Consider the following 16,837-nt stretch of genomic DNA (forward strand, 5'->3'; position numbering starts at 1 on the left):
GATGCGTTCCCTAGCGATATGTTCTGCAAAAGGTTGGTCATTGTAGCCACTTGTGCATATAGTGTGGCTATTGCGTTGGAATCGATAGAATTAACATTCTGAGATCTCTTCTTCCTGTCAGCTCTTGCATCATACGAATCGTCCACCCATTCCATGTTGTTCTTAACAATGCAGTCTAATATCTCTTTAGTTTCAGTGCAAGATTTATCCATAATTCTACCAGCTGCAACTGCAGTTGCGTCGGCTACCATCTGCGATGCTCTATTCAATCTACCATAAAAAGTCTCCATCTAGATAGTTAGTGATAATCCATGGTTCAGGCAATTTTTGACCAACCCCTTAAAACGCTCCCAGGCGGCACTGAAGGTTTCAGCTTCTTCTTGCTCAAAGTTCATAATCTCTCGACGCCTCCTCGAGTTGGTGGTAGGTGGAAAGTATTTTTGCATAAATTTCTCCACCATCTTCTCCCAGGTTGTGATTTCACCAGCCTCCAGTGAGCTTACCCATTGCTTTGCGTCATCACGCAAAGAATAGGGAAACAAAGATAGCCTGATCGCTTCTGGGGTGATTCTAGGAATCACGAATGAGTTACACGTTTCCAGGAAACGTTTCATGTGGGCGTGAGGATCTTCTCCACGACCACCCCTAAATTGTCCAACAGTCTAGAGCATTTGAAGCATTACAGATTTCATCTCGAATATCGTCCCATCTGGCATTGGGTATATGATTCCTGGTGAGAAATCATACAATACAGGAGACGCTTACTTCCTCATGGGACGCGTGCTACTATTCGCCATTAGAATCGGATTTTGCGTAGCATGAGCTAGTTGTTGAGTTAAGTTTTGATTTGCCTGGTTGTCCGCCATTGCTTGTTGCCTGTTCTGTTGTCTGAGAAGTTGTTGCCTCAACCTTCAACGACGATTAGATCGATTTCTACGTCGGAAGGTCCTTTCAATCTCGAGGTCGTATAAAAGTTCAGGAGTGCTCTCCCTGCTCATAAACGTTTACAAGCTTAGGCTTAGCTCGTAATACTCCCTTGACTGAAGTGATTCGAGCTAGGAGTGTATTGTATAAAATAAATTGGAAGAATAAGTTCTAAGTATGAATGATGCGTTGATGCTTTGCTGCGTTGATGTATTCGTAACGCGTTAATGCGTTAGAGATTGGCAACAAAACACACGACACTCCACTATTGACGTTCAAGTTTTCCTAAATCAAATCCAAGTATAAATCTAATTTAGGTTCCTGGTAAGTCCAGGGTCGAACTCAGAGATTCAGGTTAAGCTAACGCAGACCTTGCGTTGTAGCTGTTGTAGGATTTCCTAAATGTATGAAGAAATATGTTATTTACACTAAGGTGTTGTGCTTGTGCAAGACGATACAAAAGAGTTGAGTAGTGAGTGATGGATCATGTGAAAATGGATTTTAATGTACGTGGTATGCGTCGATCTAAGATGAATGTACACGAACCAGAATGTAATGTGGATGACTTGTTTATCTTTGTTTATACGTTAGACTTTATTCAACACTTCTCAATACGAATAACATACAAAACCTATCTCTAGGATGCATGCGTCAAACACAGAATGCAATAAACACTAGTAAGTCTATCTCTAGATGTACTAGGCGTTCTACTTGATGTTGCATTATTTACTCTTTCGAATAATCTAAGCTAAGGATGCTTTTACCAATTGATCAAGTTGGCTTAAGCGTTTGAAATGAAATTTTGCATGAAGTATAGATGCATCCAACATAAACAGGAAATAAACAATGGCAAGGTGTGATGGATCAAATATATGGATTTTATAAAGAAGCAGATTGTCTTCACAAAAGCAATATTAAATCAGATGAAAGTATGAAAGCGATAAATGAGATGAAAGAAATTGAGTCAGTCCGCAGAGTACAATCTCTTGTATCTCCTTGGCTCAATTCTAGTTGTGTACAATCACTTGTATAGGAATTGGATAAAGTGTATCTCTCAAGCTCGGCTTCCTCCACTCCTTGACCAACGGTGATGGTGGTTCTCTTCCTTTCTACTCTTCTTGGCACCACAACACAGCTTCTAAAGATCTAAAACTATGACTAAGCTAATACTGAGAATGAGAACTTGAAATTTTTCTGTACTTCGAACTCTGGAGGGATTTCATCTATTTATAGGCGTTGGTCATCTCCAGCTTGGTGATGGGTAGCATTAAAGTCCATGCCCTGGTCAGTCGCTTGACACTCGGAAGCTTTTCAGACGCCGCCTGCTGCAGGTGCCCATACTTGCAAGTGGTGATTTGACACAAACAGCCTGAATCAATGAATCTTCTTTGCGTTGAATCCCTCCAATGCATGGCCCATGCGTTAGAACTTTGCCTGCGACACTTCTTAATCATGCGTTAGCTTCTTGTTGAAATCCTGCAATATAATGCATTAGTGTCGCAGTATTTAGTAATAAACATTCTTTTGCATGAGTTTGCTAATGTTTGAGTAATTCCATTCGTTTCTTCTAAAAATAAGGAGATTTTATCATTAGAAACCTTAGTTGTTCCAACTTAAGAGCCAAAATAACTTGTATTTCTACAAATTATCATAAAGCAATCTACTTAGAACTCGACCACACAAATACTTTGTAACAACTAAAATTTTGTAGGTTGAATCTTACAAATACAACCAAAAGAAAATCAATCACCATACAAAATCCTTTGTAATAATAAATTAAATCTTTCCATGAAAATACTATTAGACAAAAAGATTTTTTATTGGAAACTTAGTGCATGATAATAACAAAAGGTAAATAAATTGTATAAAGAAGACTTTAACAGATTTGAAAAAAAAGAAATGCAAATACCTGGTATTTGCACATTTAAAAATCATTTAAAATCTTTTTAAAAAAACCATTTAGTGCATGCAAATGTTTCATCAAAATCTCTAGGGTTAGAATAACAAAAAGCAAGAGATAAATGTGAAGAAAGTTTAATAGATTTGAGAAAAACATGTGTAAAAACCTAGTATTTAAAATGTTCCAATGAAAATATCCTATCGAGAACAAGTTTTATTTTTAGAGAGAGATATGACATCTTTCTTCCATCATCAATTTTTTTTGCTAGGATGTACATATATATTCGATGAGATTAAGAGAGCTTCTCTTCAAATTTGTCCAACATTTGACAAAAATACTCAACAATCACGATATACTTGTTCATTTTTCCTTGACCCTACAAAACTCAAACTACTCATCCTACTCCTGGCAAAATATATGATCAAAGGCTAGGGTTACCATACCGACTTCCCATTGGACATTGTTTTATATCGCTAGCCACTAACCTTATTTCCAAAATTTGGCATTCTTCAGCCATAAAGTGCCCACGCTTTCTTCACTGCCATCGACGGCCATGATCAAGCATTTGAAGATCCGCATACATGGTTTACAAGATTATGATTTCCGATTTTCCGAAGTGATCCACAGTTTCTTGCTGACTTCCTTTCGTTGCAGTCCTTTAAAAAGAATATTTGTAATTTAATGGACTGATTCTTTTTGAAGTGAAAATTTTGGAGAATCTTCGGAATCCGACAAGTCATGTAATACACTAAGGGAGCATTTGGTCTACTGGGTGGAATGAATAAGAAATTTGGATCGGAGATGTGTTGATGCCCACAGCAGTAAAGAATTTATTGAAGAAGTCTTCATTTTTTTTTTTTTTATTATTAATTTGGGATTGGGAGGGCAAAATTAGAAAATTAAAGTAAATTTGGAAAAATAAAGTAGGGAGATGGTCCCTCTACCTTATGTTTGGCCATAAATCAACCGCCATTTTTTTAATTAAGTGTTCCGTTTTGGTCAATCTACAAAATATCTCTTTTAACACTAGACCACCTTTTTGGGTCATATTTGGATCGGCCCATCAACCCAGCCAGTAAACTTATCATAGTTCGATCCAAATATATATATATATATTAAATATAACAGATATATCATGTATTTAGTAACATAATTTTATTAAAATTGTTGTAAATATTACATTCTTTTAAGAAAATTAAATATTACATAAAATTTTATAATATCAATAATTCTATTAGAAAAAAAAATAGAAAATATAATTTTAATAATATGCATATTTATTTTTAATAATTAAATGAATAATATATAATAGGTTAATCCAATGGGACAATTCAAATCAAACTCAAACTTGACATAAACCTTGATCTAATGAGTCAAATCATTGAAGGTTGGGTCGCCTCAACTTGATCCAAACCTAAACAGCATCTTTGATCCTTAGATTTAATCTTCACTTCTTAGGAGCGAATTAAGCTGGCCCGATTTAATAATGAGAGTGACATTTATATTCTCGAAGTAAAAAATTTGAGGGTCAAATTTAATATAATAGTTGTATATGAAAACTTCCCTTGCAACAGTTTGGGCCTTACCAACCCATTAGTTACGTGTATGACGCCCATGAGGTTAAAAGTATTATGATCAGAAAAAAGAAAAATCAAAATTTACTTCATGTAGAAGAAAAGCAAATGACATTGAAACAAAAGCTCTAAATCGTGTCTATCCCTAATGTCTGTGTTCTTTTGTACTTGGGGTGTTGAGTTTCAAGAAGAGAGTATTTATTATTTGATTGTCTGTCTTTAGTAAGACTATGTAGAGAATGTGTTCTCATCTCATAGACACACAGAACTTGATTGAATTTATCATTTCAGTATATGTCACCAATTTTGACGTGTAGAGTTATCTAAATACTTTTCTTTGTCACCAAATACTTAGTCAGTTGTGCACTTTTATATTTTCTTTTAAGATTAGTTCTGCTCATTTTTTCCCCTTAAATTGTGTGTGCTTGATTGTTTTGTTGCCCTTGTCTTTTAGCTCTTAGGGTTATGGTCTACTTATGACTTGACGTTAGTGAAATCTATTTCTCTTTTTTTGTAATCCAATATCTTTGTAATAATAATAACAAAAGCGAAGACAAAATAAATTTATGGTAGCCAAAGTGGGTATAGTTCAAAAATAAATTTGTGTTCTTTCTCTTCAGGTTGGAGATTTAAATTTTCATAAACAACTTAGTGAAACTATACATATTACATTTTTCAAATTTATTCTCTTTTTTTATTTTCAAGAATTGAAATATACATTAATATATCTAAATATATTAGAGGCTCAACATCGATATCAATAATTAATAAAAAAAAATTCGATATTTTCTACAAATACACATACAACATAAAAAATTATCTATTAATCTTATTATGAATACCACTGATAAAATCTATAATTAATTATAGGGTAAAAACAACTCACTAATTAATTCAAATAATTTTTATACATTACCAAAAATAACCGATATTGATATATTTATTGTAAAATATCAACCATGGAGATGCATCATGAGAAGGAAATAAAACTGTTGATTTTGATTGATTTGACCTACATAGTTGGTTGGTTCAATTTATATTTAATTTTTTTATAAATTTTTTTTTAAAAAAAATTAACAATGACGACAACGACAACAACAATTTTAGCCTTATCTTTTCTAATTTTCCTAAACCGAAATGTCTGTAACACTCCAATTTCAACATCAACCAAAATCAAACCCGTATACCAGGAGATCGAACAATCGATCTTGAAATGGTAATTCAACTTCTTTTTTTTTTTTTTTTTTTTGGTGGGATTCGCGACCCAAACAGAATGCTTACAACTTTGAGAAAGAGCAAAACAAGAGAAGGCAAGGCTGGAGCAGAGATTGCCCGTCACCTATGGTATCATCAACTATAGAAACAAAGGGTTACAGCAAAAAGTATGTAACACTTGAAAACATTTGCCATTTCCCCATTGATATCCCAAGGTTCTCCGGCCATCCCGAAAATACGTTATTTCAGAACAAGTAACAAACTCAAGTTAACCCTACTACTTTAAAACCTGTTCACATTACGCACGTCGATCGGCTTCATTATATGAGACACCTCTCCCTCTCCCTCAGCCAGTGGGGACGAAGAATGCAGTTGAGCTAGAATTAGCAGTAAGATCAAGATGTTATTTTAGAGAGATGGCTGAAGATCGTGTTTGGGGTTCGGCTGGGGATTCCACATTTTCCCTTGCACGACGGCAAAGTTGCTGGGTTTGCTTGAGGGCTTCCTAAAACTCCTGTGATTCTAACTCAGGCTTCGATGGGTATTCGAGACCTTGAAGCGCTGGCATTCGTCGCAAATCTTCATCTGAATAAGCTGGGATCAACCAGTAGCGCTTGTCCATCCCAAATACCTATATCAGATGCAGGACATCATCAGATTGTTAGCAATGTAATCTAAGAAGTTTGCAAAATACGAACTCCGAACTCCATAATATACTTCAATACAAATTTTTATCCCCCACAAGAAGCATGCTGAAACAAAGTTCCTATTTGTTGTATTTAACGAACCTGTTCAAAGTTTCTTCTCCGACCAAGGTCGTAACGCCATTTAGGAGTCGTTTTTTTCTCATAAGCCTGGATAAACAAATTTTCATTAGCATTCAGGTGTGTTCAAATCTTCTTGATTTCGACACAAGAAAGTTTGATGTTTTATTTCCTTTCAACTAACATGCTAAGAAAAAATTTAGGAGCTCGGTCATCCCTATTCTAGTGTGCCCGAATCTCTAAGGGTATGTTTGGACTCAAGGAGTTGATAAGTAGGAGTTCAGAAAGGGTTGTGAACTCCACTCCTGATTTGACCCAAGGAGTTTGTGGGTCCCACTACTAAAAAATATCAATTTTGTATCTTATCAACTTCTTACATTGTGGGCTCTAAGAGTTCACAACTCCCTAGACTTCATAACTCCTAAAACCTCACTATTTAACTTCTTGCCCTCAACACACCCTAAAGAGCTCGTGGGTTGTTGTTTCATGTCTTCTTGTTTTCTTTAATTCGCTATTATGTATAACATATTCATGAGAACAACTAAAATTATTTTTCCATCCAAAATTGGGCATATAAATAGAGATCCCAAAACAGCTTTGGAAACGAAAGCAGAAGCTTATTTTCTAAAACAGCTCCAGAATGACCCCTTCTAGCTGGCCTGTGACGACTTTTCGATTTTCAGATACTTTATGGCCAAAAGTAAGTGTACGAAAGACGGTACCTCAATTGTTGTAGTATTTGCAGCCACCAGAGATATGTGCATGATCAGGAACCCCATAACACTCAACGCAAATGCCAGATTCAAGACTGAACGAAGAAACAATAGTCATAAACTCGAAGAAAACTAATAGTCGACAGGTTTAAAGAATGCTTGTTAAGCTTACCAAAGGCGATAAAGGTCGTAGCGAGGGTACTGGGTGTTCCAGGTATCTCTCCTTCACTGAAGAATGCAATAAAGTGCGGTAACAACGACAAAGTCACGACACTCGTCTCTAGAAATGTGTACAGCTGTAAGGCAATAGAAGAAATATTAAGAAATGGTAATAATAATTTAAAAACTTATTTCTACATGTCAAGTGAAGTCAAGCAATAGCCAGCCCAGTGGAAAACAGAAGACTTTCCCTTTTCATATACTTCAAAATTGTAAAATTTTGATCTTCATAGGAATTTAAGAACATTTCAATGTAATCGAAGGAATACAGTCGTTAGATCAGACTTCACCATGTTTTTATAATTTGTCAAGAGAGAAATAAAGGATGCTTTGTTAGTTTCATGAAAATAACGCAACTGATCAAAAGCACAAATACGATACGATAACCAAAATCCAACAGGTACAGAATCCTCAAGAAATTATCACCTTATTTTACTCGAACCAATTGTCATTCTCTAGTGTCGTATTAGTTCTATGTGTTCACTAATAATGTGCTTAGCAAATGGCTTGTATCTGATTATTTTAGCAAGCTAATAATGAAATAACATCACCCAGCCATTGGAAAGAACATCTCTATGCCAAGAAAATGAAATTTTCAATTTGGAGTAGAGAAAACATACCAGAAACAAAAGGAAGTATTTGTAATTCAGAGCCCCTACACAATTAACGACCCACACGCAATGATGGTCCATCTTCAGTACGCATCGCCCACCTGAACAAAGAAAAGAAAAATGTAAATCGTGCTCGTGCATCCAAATAGGCGACAACAACATGAGACCTAGACGATAATTCAACAGAAAAATATGAAGTACCAAACGCGTGCGCTACTCACAAACAGAACAATGATGGCAGCGTGGTGGTTTCAGGTGATTGCATTTTCGACAATATCGTATTCTTTGATTCGATAGTTCGGGATGCAAAATGCTAAACTCCATTGTATTCAACGGGTCGCCTTCTGCTCGTTCTTCATCAACAGCAGGTCTCCAATTGGGCGGAACACTTCCCGGATCAGTCAAAACAACAGAAAAGTAACTCCATAACAGCATCACCAACTGCATAACATCAAAATACCTTTACCTTTCAAATTTCTCAGCTCTATATAGAAACACCGAAAATCAAACTGAACCCGTTAACTATTTCCAATGTCCAAATTACAATACACACAACTCAACATCACATCAAAGGAAGAAACAGAGATAGAGAGATTAAATATTTTCAAAGATTTTTATGGGAGCAAAAGTTGTTTCGTTCCAATTTCCACAGGAAAGCGATTCTATATAATAGAAAGATGAATTCGATCTTTACCCCACAAATAAAATCCACTTTATCAAATATTTAACAAAGAGAAATTGAGATAAATAAAGACAAATTGACTGCAACATTTAGTCCGACAGAGGAATGTTGAAGTGGATAAAAAAACGACAGAAAACAAGCCAAACAAGGGGCCATGTTATTTAAAAAGCAGCACAAGAACAAGAATCAGATAATAGATAAATTCCAAACAGAGAAATACGAATGAAAATCTTAAAAGAATCGAAATTAAAACCAAAGGAGAAGCACTTACCAAACAATGGAAGGAGATCAAAACGGCGAGAGCAATGAGAGAATCGAGGCCGCCGTCGTAGAGGGCGGGGCCGTAGTTGGTCAAAACGACGGCGTAATAGGTGACGCCGACAACCCCAAGAACCAAAAGGATCATGATCGAACCAAGACCTCGCAAGGCCGTACAGAACTTGAAGACATTCCAAGCCATGGCCGGTCCAGATCTATGCATAACTCGGGGAAAAAAGCCGAAACAAGTCGCCGGAAAATTGTCGAAGCCGAAACGCAGCCGGTTCCGGCGGCGAATTCCGACGGAGCCCTCGTCGTTCGTGATCCGAGAGGTAACGGAAATCAGCTGGGATTATCCATATTTGGGGAAAAAACAAAAAGGGAAATGAAAATCAGTTGAAAATCGGAAGATTTTGGTGTTGTGTTTCTTTTCAGTGTCTCGCTTTCGTGGAGACTGCAAATTTAAGAGCGAAGGGAAAGGGATCGAATTTAGCGTATCGTTTTCTCGGAATTTAGACAGAGGAGAAGATGGGATGATGGGGTCTGGATTCCACGGCGAAAAAGTGAAGAAAAAAAGGAAAATAAATTATTATATTTTTCTTTTTCTAATTAACCTTTTTTTTTAACAATAACATTTTTTTTAATTTCTTATTGTTTTTCTAATATATATATATATAATCTGGATTTGAGGAAGACAAGAAAACACGAATATAGAGAAAATATAATATAATAACTAAAATTATAAAATTGGATAATATGAAAATTAGTAGTTGGAGTGGAGTTCTCACCAATGTATGCGTGATTTTAAAATCCATCAAATATTACTATTTATAAGTAGGATGTGGATTTACATGGACACGAAACATAAATAATTACAAGGCACATGGACAATATGAAAGGTGACACATGACTTTGGGACACTAAACAATAGGCATCTATTTATTATTATAATATTCATAATACTCCCCTTTAGATGCCCATATATATATAGGAGCTCGTGTTGATAACGTGTTGTGAATCTGAGGAGCACAACGAGAATACGGATATAGAGAAAATATAATATAATAATAGATTTATGTAATAATATTAAATATATAAAATAAAATTGGATAATATGAAAATTAGTGAAATTTTGAAGTGAAATTCTCACCAATGTAGGTGTGATTTTAAGATCCATCAAATGTCACTATTTATAAGCAAAGTGACAGGATGTGGACTTACATGAACACCAATAATTACAAAGCACATGGATAATATGAAAGGTGACAAATGGCTTTGGGACACTAAGCAATGGACATCTATTTATTATTATAATATTCATAATAACATAAGTTTTTTTTTTTAAAATTTTTTATAGATACTTTCAACCTATTTTATTCTCGTGTCTATAAATTTGCAAACCATCTACTTCAATCTTAAATTTAAATTTGAAAACCACATCAATTCCTCTCAATTTGAGTTTCACCACTCAATCTAAGGTCTGGGATTAATAGGAAAGACTCTTGTGATGGTCTACTACAGAGATTGAAGAAGAAATTTATGGTGAATTCAAGTAATTTGGAGGAATCATCAAAGGTTTTCATTAGAAACCCTAAAATACTGAAAACTATGAGCATGCATGCTAATTAACTAAAATTAATATAGTTAAAGTGCTTAGATCCTTAATTACTTCTGTTTCTTGCATGTTAACTCTATCAGATCAACCACTGATATGCAATCAGTACACATGGGCAGACTCGTTGTGTGGCAAGTCAAGAAATATGAGATGGAATTTGGACATCGAAAAGAGGTAGTTCGAACCATATTTGGTATTGAAAGGCTCATTGAGGATGATAGATGTGACCTAATTGATATAATTGGCATGGATATACAAAAGACATACCTCTTCCTCGCTGAACCATAAGACAAACAACTATAACACTGTACACATCTACTTGCCTGGACCCACTAGACTGAGCACCTAATATTTCAACCCGAAAACATATATTTTTTTAATTTATTTTTTGAAATGGCCACATGTTCAGTCGTTTGATAGAATTTTTGTGATGTTCAGAACAATGTAACTATACTACACAATCACATTCTTACCGTCATTATGAAATGAAAGGTAATTATTCTATGTATGATTTTAGTTCCACATAGATGATCTATCTTATATAAACATAAACTGTTAAGTTATCTAGTTATTCAACGTTTATGTGTACGATATGTTAAATAATAATGTTAAGTTAGCAAGATTCAATACATATACATAAAATATACCAATTTATTAATAACAGAGCAGCAATATGACATGTATTTTAATGTTATGTCTTACAGATTGAAGAGAATTATAATCATTACAATTTTTTAAAATAATACATTGAAAATAATCTGTTATGTTTTATAATTAAATTGAGATTAAAAAAAATTGAGATTTTTAGTTCATGTCATAAAAGAGTTGAGAAAATAGGTATATAGTTGAAAATTAATCAATAATAGCAAAGTAAAACATTAAAAAAAAAGAACCAATTTCATTTACAAAAACTGATACCCAACTCAACTCAACTCTGCACCCAAACACAAATTTAACTAACTCTGCATACCAAACACAAATAATTACAACTGAACTCTGCATACCAAACACAAATAATTACAACTGAACTCTGCATAACAAACACATACAATTTAACTTTCCAAATAATAATTACAAACTCAACTCAACTCAACTCTATGTTTTTATCACGTACCAAACACCCCCTAAGTTAACTGTCAAGTGTGGTTTATTTTGTGGGAATCTAAGATTCCCATAAAGTGGGCATCTCGATTACCGCATTTGTTTTGCGGTAATGTAAGATACTCGAGCATCCTAGGATGCCTATAAGGAGGATATAACGGGAGTTTTGGGTACTCTCTTAAAACATAGGTTTTATAGATTTCAGTTTTGATGGTATCCTCCTTTTACTTTTGTCCACCATTTTTTTCATATATATGTAAATATCACTCTTCTTTTTTTTTTTTTTAATTTTATAATTAAAATAAATACTGTGAATTATTTATTTTATTCCACTCGATTATATTGTGGTTGTTTTTAGAAAGATATTTAAATTAATATTTATTTTATTAAAAATATTAAATTAATATATATAATTTAAATAATAAAAGTATACTAATTTAAAAATATTAAAAATAAATATGTTATATAAGTTCAAATTATATTAAATTAATATAAATTAATAAATAGTCGTAAAGATATATTTTGTTTAATATTATATAAATTTAACATTCCAAATAAAAATTCCATAAAACAAACGTAGTTATCCAAGATATATTAAAAAATACATTCCTAAAAAATATGATTATTTAAGGATATCAGACGTATGTAATTCCAGATATCTAACCATTCTACTTATCTATATTTCCAAAAAAAAAAAAAAACCACCTTAAAGACCAACCAAACAATTTAACCTTGAAATTTATTATATCTAGGGAAAAAAGTGAAACAAATCCTTTTTCTCTCTTTTTTTTTTATAAAAAACCCTTCCATTACTCTTTAGATGGATAAAAGGATCAGCTGTTAGGTCATTCATGACATTAAAAAATTGCATTATGTTCTAGAAAAGCAAACCAAACCCTACAAAATGCCTTTTTTCTTCCTAAAACACAGTATAAAATTTTGTCCAATAAATTTTTATTCCCTAATTCTGGTCAGATTTGTTGAAGTTGACCTTTAATTCATCCTGATATATACTAATTCAAGTAAACTAGGTCTCTATTCATACTATATATATATAGTGGAGTAAGTTTAATTATAAAACTTAAGTATATTTTTTAATTCATATATTTTATTTTATTCTTTGTGGCTTTATAAGAACATTATTCTAGTATTGAAAGAGATTATAGGTTGGGCTGAAATATTAATTTGGTTCATATATATATATATATATTGACCATATAATTTTTTATACTAATTCTATTATGTTATATTTAAATCTAGCAAGTGACTCTTGAGCAAATACATATCTTAAACTTTAAGTTTTATCAACCTAAATTTAAATTTGAGAAAAGTGATAGCTTTTTATACTATATGATAGGCTTACAAATGCATACCAACTACGGGTGTTCAAAAAATCCGATGACCCGAAAAAATCGATCAACCCAACCCAATCTATGCGGTTTGAATTAGGTTATCAACTCATTTGAATTGGGTTGAGTTCAAATAAATGAAAATTTTTTAGGTTGTGTTGGCTCAAAGATTCACCTAAAATAACCCAAATCAATCCGAACCAACCCGAACTTATTATTTTCTTTAAAATGAATACTTTTTTAATTACGATACAATTATATATACAAATATATTCATTTTTGTCTGGTTTAATTTCATTATTTTTTAGATAATTTATCGTCTAACAACTCATAAAAATAGTTTTTTTAATACGTTGGAAAGAAAATTTGCATTATATAAATTGAAATGGAGTTGTTAATCTTAATTTAATAATAGAAATAATTAAATCAAATTTATATGTTTTAGCATTTTACTTATTTTTATAACAAAAAGTTAAATAAAGACGACATTTAATATGATAAAATTAAAATCTTAAGAGCAAAAGTTGACTCACCTTCGGGCTCCATTAATTCAAAAATAAGAACAAATTTTTATTAATAAATATTATATATGATGACAAAAGTATATATAAAAAATAATTATTCTGAAAATTAATAGGTTAAAAGATACATTTTGAAAGCTATGATGTTNATATAATTTTATAATATAAATTCACTTGATGAGAATTTGAACGTATAACTTTAAAAATGTAAAATGTAAAATGTCTTTTTCTAAGTGTAAATCTCTTAACTATGAAAACCCTACCTAAGGTAACTCATCAATGCTTAAATTATAAGGCATTTATATTTAAATATGATTAAGAAAATAAAGTTCATATTTCGTGCAGTTCACGTTATTTTAGAGGGGAAAATGATGAATAATAATACTAAAATTACCCACATTATTGGATTATTCATACTTCCTCTTCATTGACAGTTCATATTCAATGCATCGTTTATTTTATTATTATATAGCATAACAAGCTATGGAAATATTTTGTTTTAAAAAATCGTTGACCTTAGAAAACAAAGATTTGACTCGTTTATATGGTTATTTTCTATAATAGTTTTATATTTATATTTTTAAATTTGATTATAAGACTTGTGAAAAATTAGGATTTTTAAAAATATTAACAAATGTTAACAACATTTAAAATCATCGTTGCAGTTGTTAGCATCCATCAATAGTTTTTATTGATAAATTTAAATTTAAATATTTAATTAAAATATATAATTTAATTATATCAGATCTGTAACTCATTAATTTTATGTTTTATATATATATATATATATTCTAAAATAAGATTCCGTTTGATAACAATAACAATTTTTTGTTTTGTAGTTTTTGAAAATTAAGCTTATTTTCTCTTAATTTCTTATCATGATTTATATATTTTTCAAGTACAATAGTAAATTTAAAAAATAAAAATAAAATTTTAAAACTTTTTTTAATTTTTTAAATTTTACTTAGTTTTTTAAACAATTGATAAAAAAATACATAAAAAAAATTTAAAATAAAAATAGTGTCTATAAACTTAATTAAAAAAAAAACAAATATTAACTAATAAAACCTTATTTTTATTTTTTGTTTTTTTTTGTTTCCTTTCTCTCCTCTCTTTGTAGCCTACCGCTCTTTTCCTTCCCTTCTCCCGTATGTTTTCTTCTATTATAGATTTATAATAACAAATTTTCCAATATATTTTCTTTCTGGAATTATGGGTTATGATTTTATGATCAATTATGTTTCAATTTTTTTAACGATAGACATTTTACATTGGAGTTGTAATGTTTAAATGGGTTGAAAATATCATTTTGGTCCTCATACTTTAAATTTTATTTAACTTTAGTCTCTATACTTTCATTTATCTAATTTTAATCAATGTATTTTCAATGAATCTTAAATTTAGTTCCTAATATTAATTTATCGTTGATTTTTTAGAAAACTTTTTGATATATCTATTAACAATTTTTAATTATAAAATTTGAAAACATATTCATATATTATATTTCTTTGCATGAAAGTAATTATTATTATTTAATCATTTTGATAAATAGTTGATTTTAAAGGACTAAATTTAGGATTTATTAAAAATATATAGATTAAGATTTGGCCCATTAAAATTATAGGGACTCAAATTGTACCATCGAAATGGTACTTTAATATATTTAAATCTCATGTGTTTTTTCTTTCTTTTTATTTAATGCCTTAGATATTTGATATGTTTGTCTTTGAACATATGAGAGTTTGAAATTAAGAGGATTTTATTTTATATCCATGAAAAATAATAATATAATTTTGGGGAAATTTAACTAGACGTTTTGTTTTGTAAGAACAGAGACTAATTATATCCATTCCATTTGTCATCCAAGTTTTAAAGTTCAATTTAAAAATTCAGGCTCTAATTTGATAAATATTTTGAGTTTTGAGTATTTTTTATTTCTCCTAACAAATTTTATCAATTGAGATTCAAATAGATAAATTCCACATCTCTGCCATTTTTATTTATATATAAAAAAATGTAAAAAATTTGCTAATTTAATGAAAATAAAGTTTGTACAAATTAAATTTGACTAGTGTACAAATTTGACCATTAAATAACTATAATTGAAGTTACAAATTTTATTAATAAAAAAACAAGTTTAATGTTGTCTTTGACTAAATATATCAATCGTGTATCAATATGTTTTATAATTCATTGAATAATAAACTCACACTAAATACATATTTCAACAATTTTGAATGACAATTTATTGTAAAGTATAAATTGTAGCACTTTGGACATTTATTTTTGTCGGTTTTGAAACACATTCATTTGGACTTCTAATATCATAGACAAACATTTATCATATTCATATTTTTTTAGTTAAACAATATGACTTCAACCTCTATTTTTTTTTTTAATCAATATTATACGTTTCACATAAGTTGAATTATATTCACATCGATCGATTATTTTTTTTTATAATTTTTTGAAGAATGTGAAAATAAAAATAATTAAAACTGTGTCCATGATCATTGGATGAACCATTTTTATATCATTTATTTTTTTCAAGTATAAACCATCTTTAGATCATATATCATGTGAATATTCATAATTAAGGAAATGATCTCCGAGATTTTTCACTTTTAAATTAGAGAATGAGATAGGGACCCAAGAAAAATAGAGAGAAAAAACTTACTTTCTTATAATTTTTTATTATATTAGTATTGTTATCATATATATTAGTTTGAAACGATAACTCTTGAAATGCATATTTTAATATACTATTAAAAAATCAAATTTGTACCCAAAAAAAAACATTTTGCAATTTGGATATATATATATGAGTTCACATTTTTTTTAATTGTTCAAAGATCGTGGAGAAGATCCAAACCTTTAACTTTAAAGATTAATAATAAATTGACCAATTGATGTGAACATCTATATTGAACCAAAAATAAAAACTAAAAGCATTGTTTTTCAAAATTTATAGATTTTTTTTTTTAAAGTCTTTTAAAATCAAAGAAGAACCTTGAGAGGATGTCAAAGCTACTAAAATATGAGTAAATTTACTTTCCTCTTAAGGGATGTGACAAAGATAAAGGAATTAGTAGTATCTCCAATAAAAACAATATCCTCAATAAGTACTCTAATCTCTGCAAGTGAAACCTCATTTCTGCAAATGCAGTTAATAACATCCAGAGCATCCTACTCCACCCAGGCCAATCCCCTTACACAGTTACCAATCCCTCAAGCACAAGCTCAACTTTGCCCTTATGATCACGAACAATCCACCCTACACTGTCGACACCTCTCTCCTTCGATTACGCCCCATATATCATATTGAGCTTCCAATGTCTGAAACTTGTCGAAGTCCAACATGGTTGAGTATGTGAAATAGTTGACTGGTTGA

At 31.1% G+C, this 16,837-nt stretch overlaps 1 protein-coding gene and 1 non-coding gene across 2 annotated transcripts; one reads left to right on the top strand and one right to left on the bottom strand.

Annotated features, from left to right (window-relative positions):
- Positions 1–306: 306 nt before the first annotated feature.
- LOC120070453 lies at positions 307–410 on the top strand. Its single transcript, XR_005479949.1, has one exon. It is a non-coding gene; the product is annotated as a small nucleolar RNA R71 (small nucleolar RNA).
- Positions 411–5,606: 5,196 nt separating this feature from the next.
- LOC120070339 (probable protein S-acyltransferase 14) lies at positions 5,607–9,425 on the bottom strand. The gene is made up of 7 exons (XM_039022270.1): positions 8,874–9,425; positions 8,142–8,361; positions 7,930–8,021; positions 7,263–7,386; positions 7,100–7,185; positions 6,402–6,467; positions 5,607–6,244 (listed from the first exon to the last, which is right to left on the bottom strand). Exons 1-7 carry the CDS (start codon positions 9,081–9,083, stop codon positions 6,119–6,121), a joined length of 924 nt encoding a protein of 307 aa, XP_038878198.1. The 5' UTR covers positions 9,084–9,425; the 3' UTR covers positions 5,607–6,118.
- Positions 9,426–16,837: the final 7,412 nt, after the last annotated feature.

This window comes from Benincasa hispida, chromosome 1 (genome assembly GCF_009727055.1).
Source record: "Benincasa hispida cultivar B227 chromosome 1, ASM972705v1, whole genome shotgun sequence".
Lineage (NCBI taxonomy): Eukaryota > Viridiplantae > Streptophyta > Magnoliopsida > Cucurbitales > Cucurbitaceae > Benincasa > Benincasa hispida.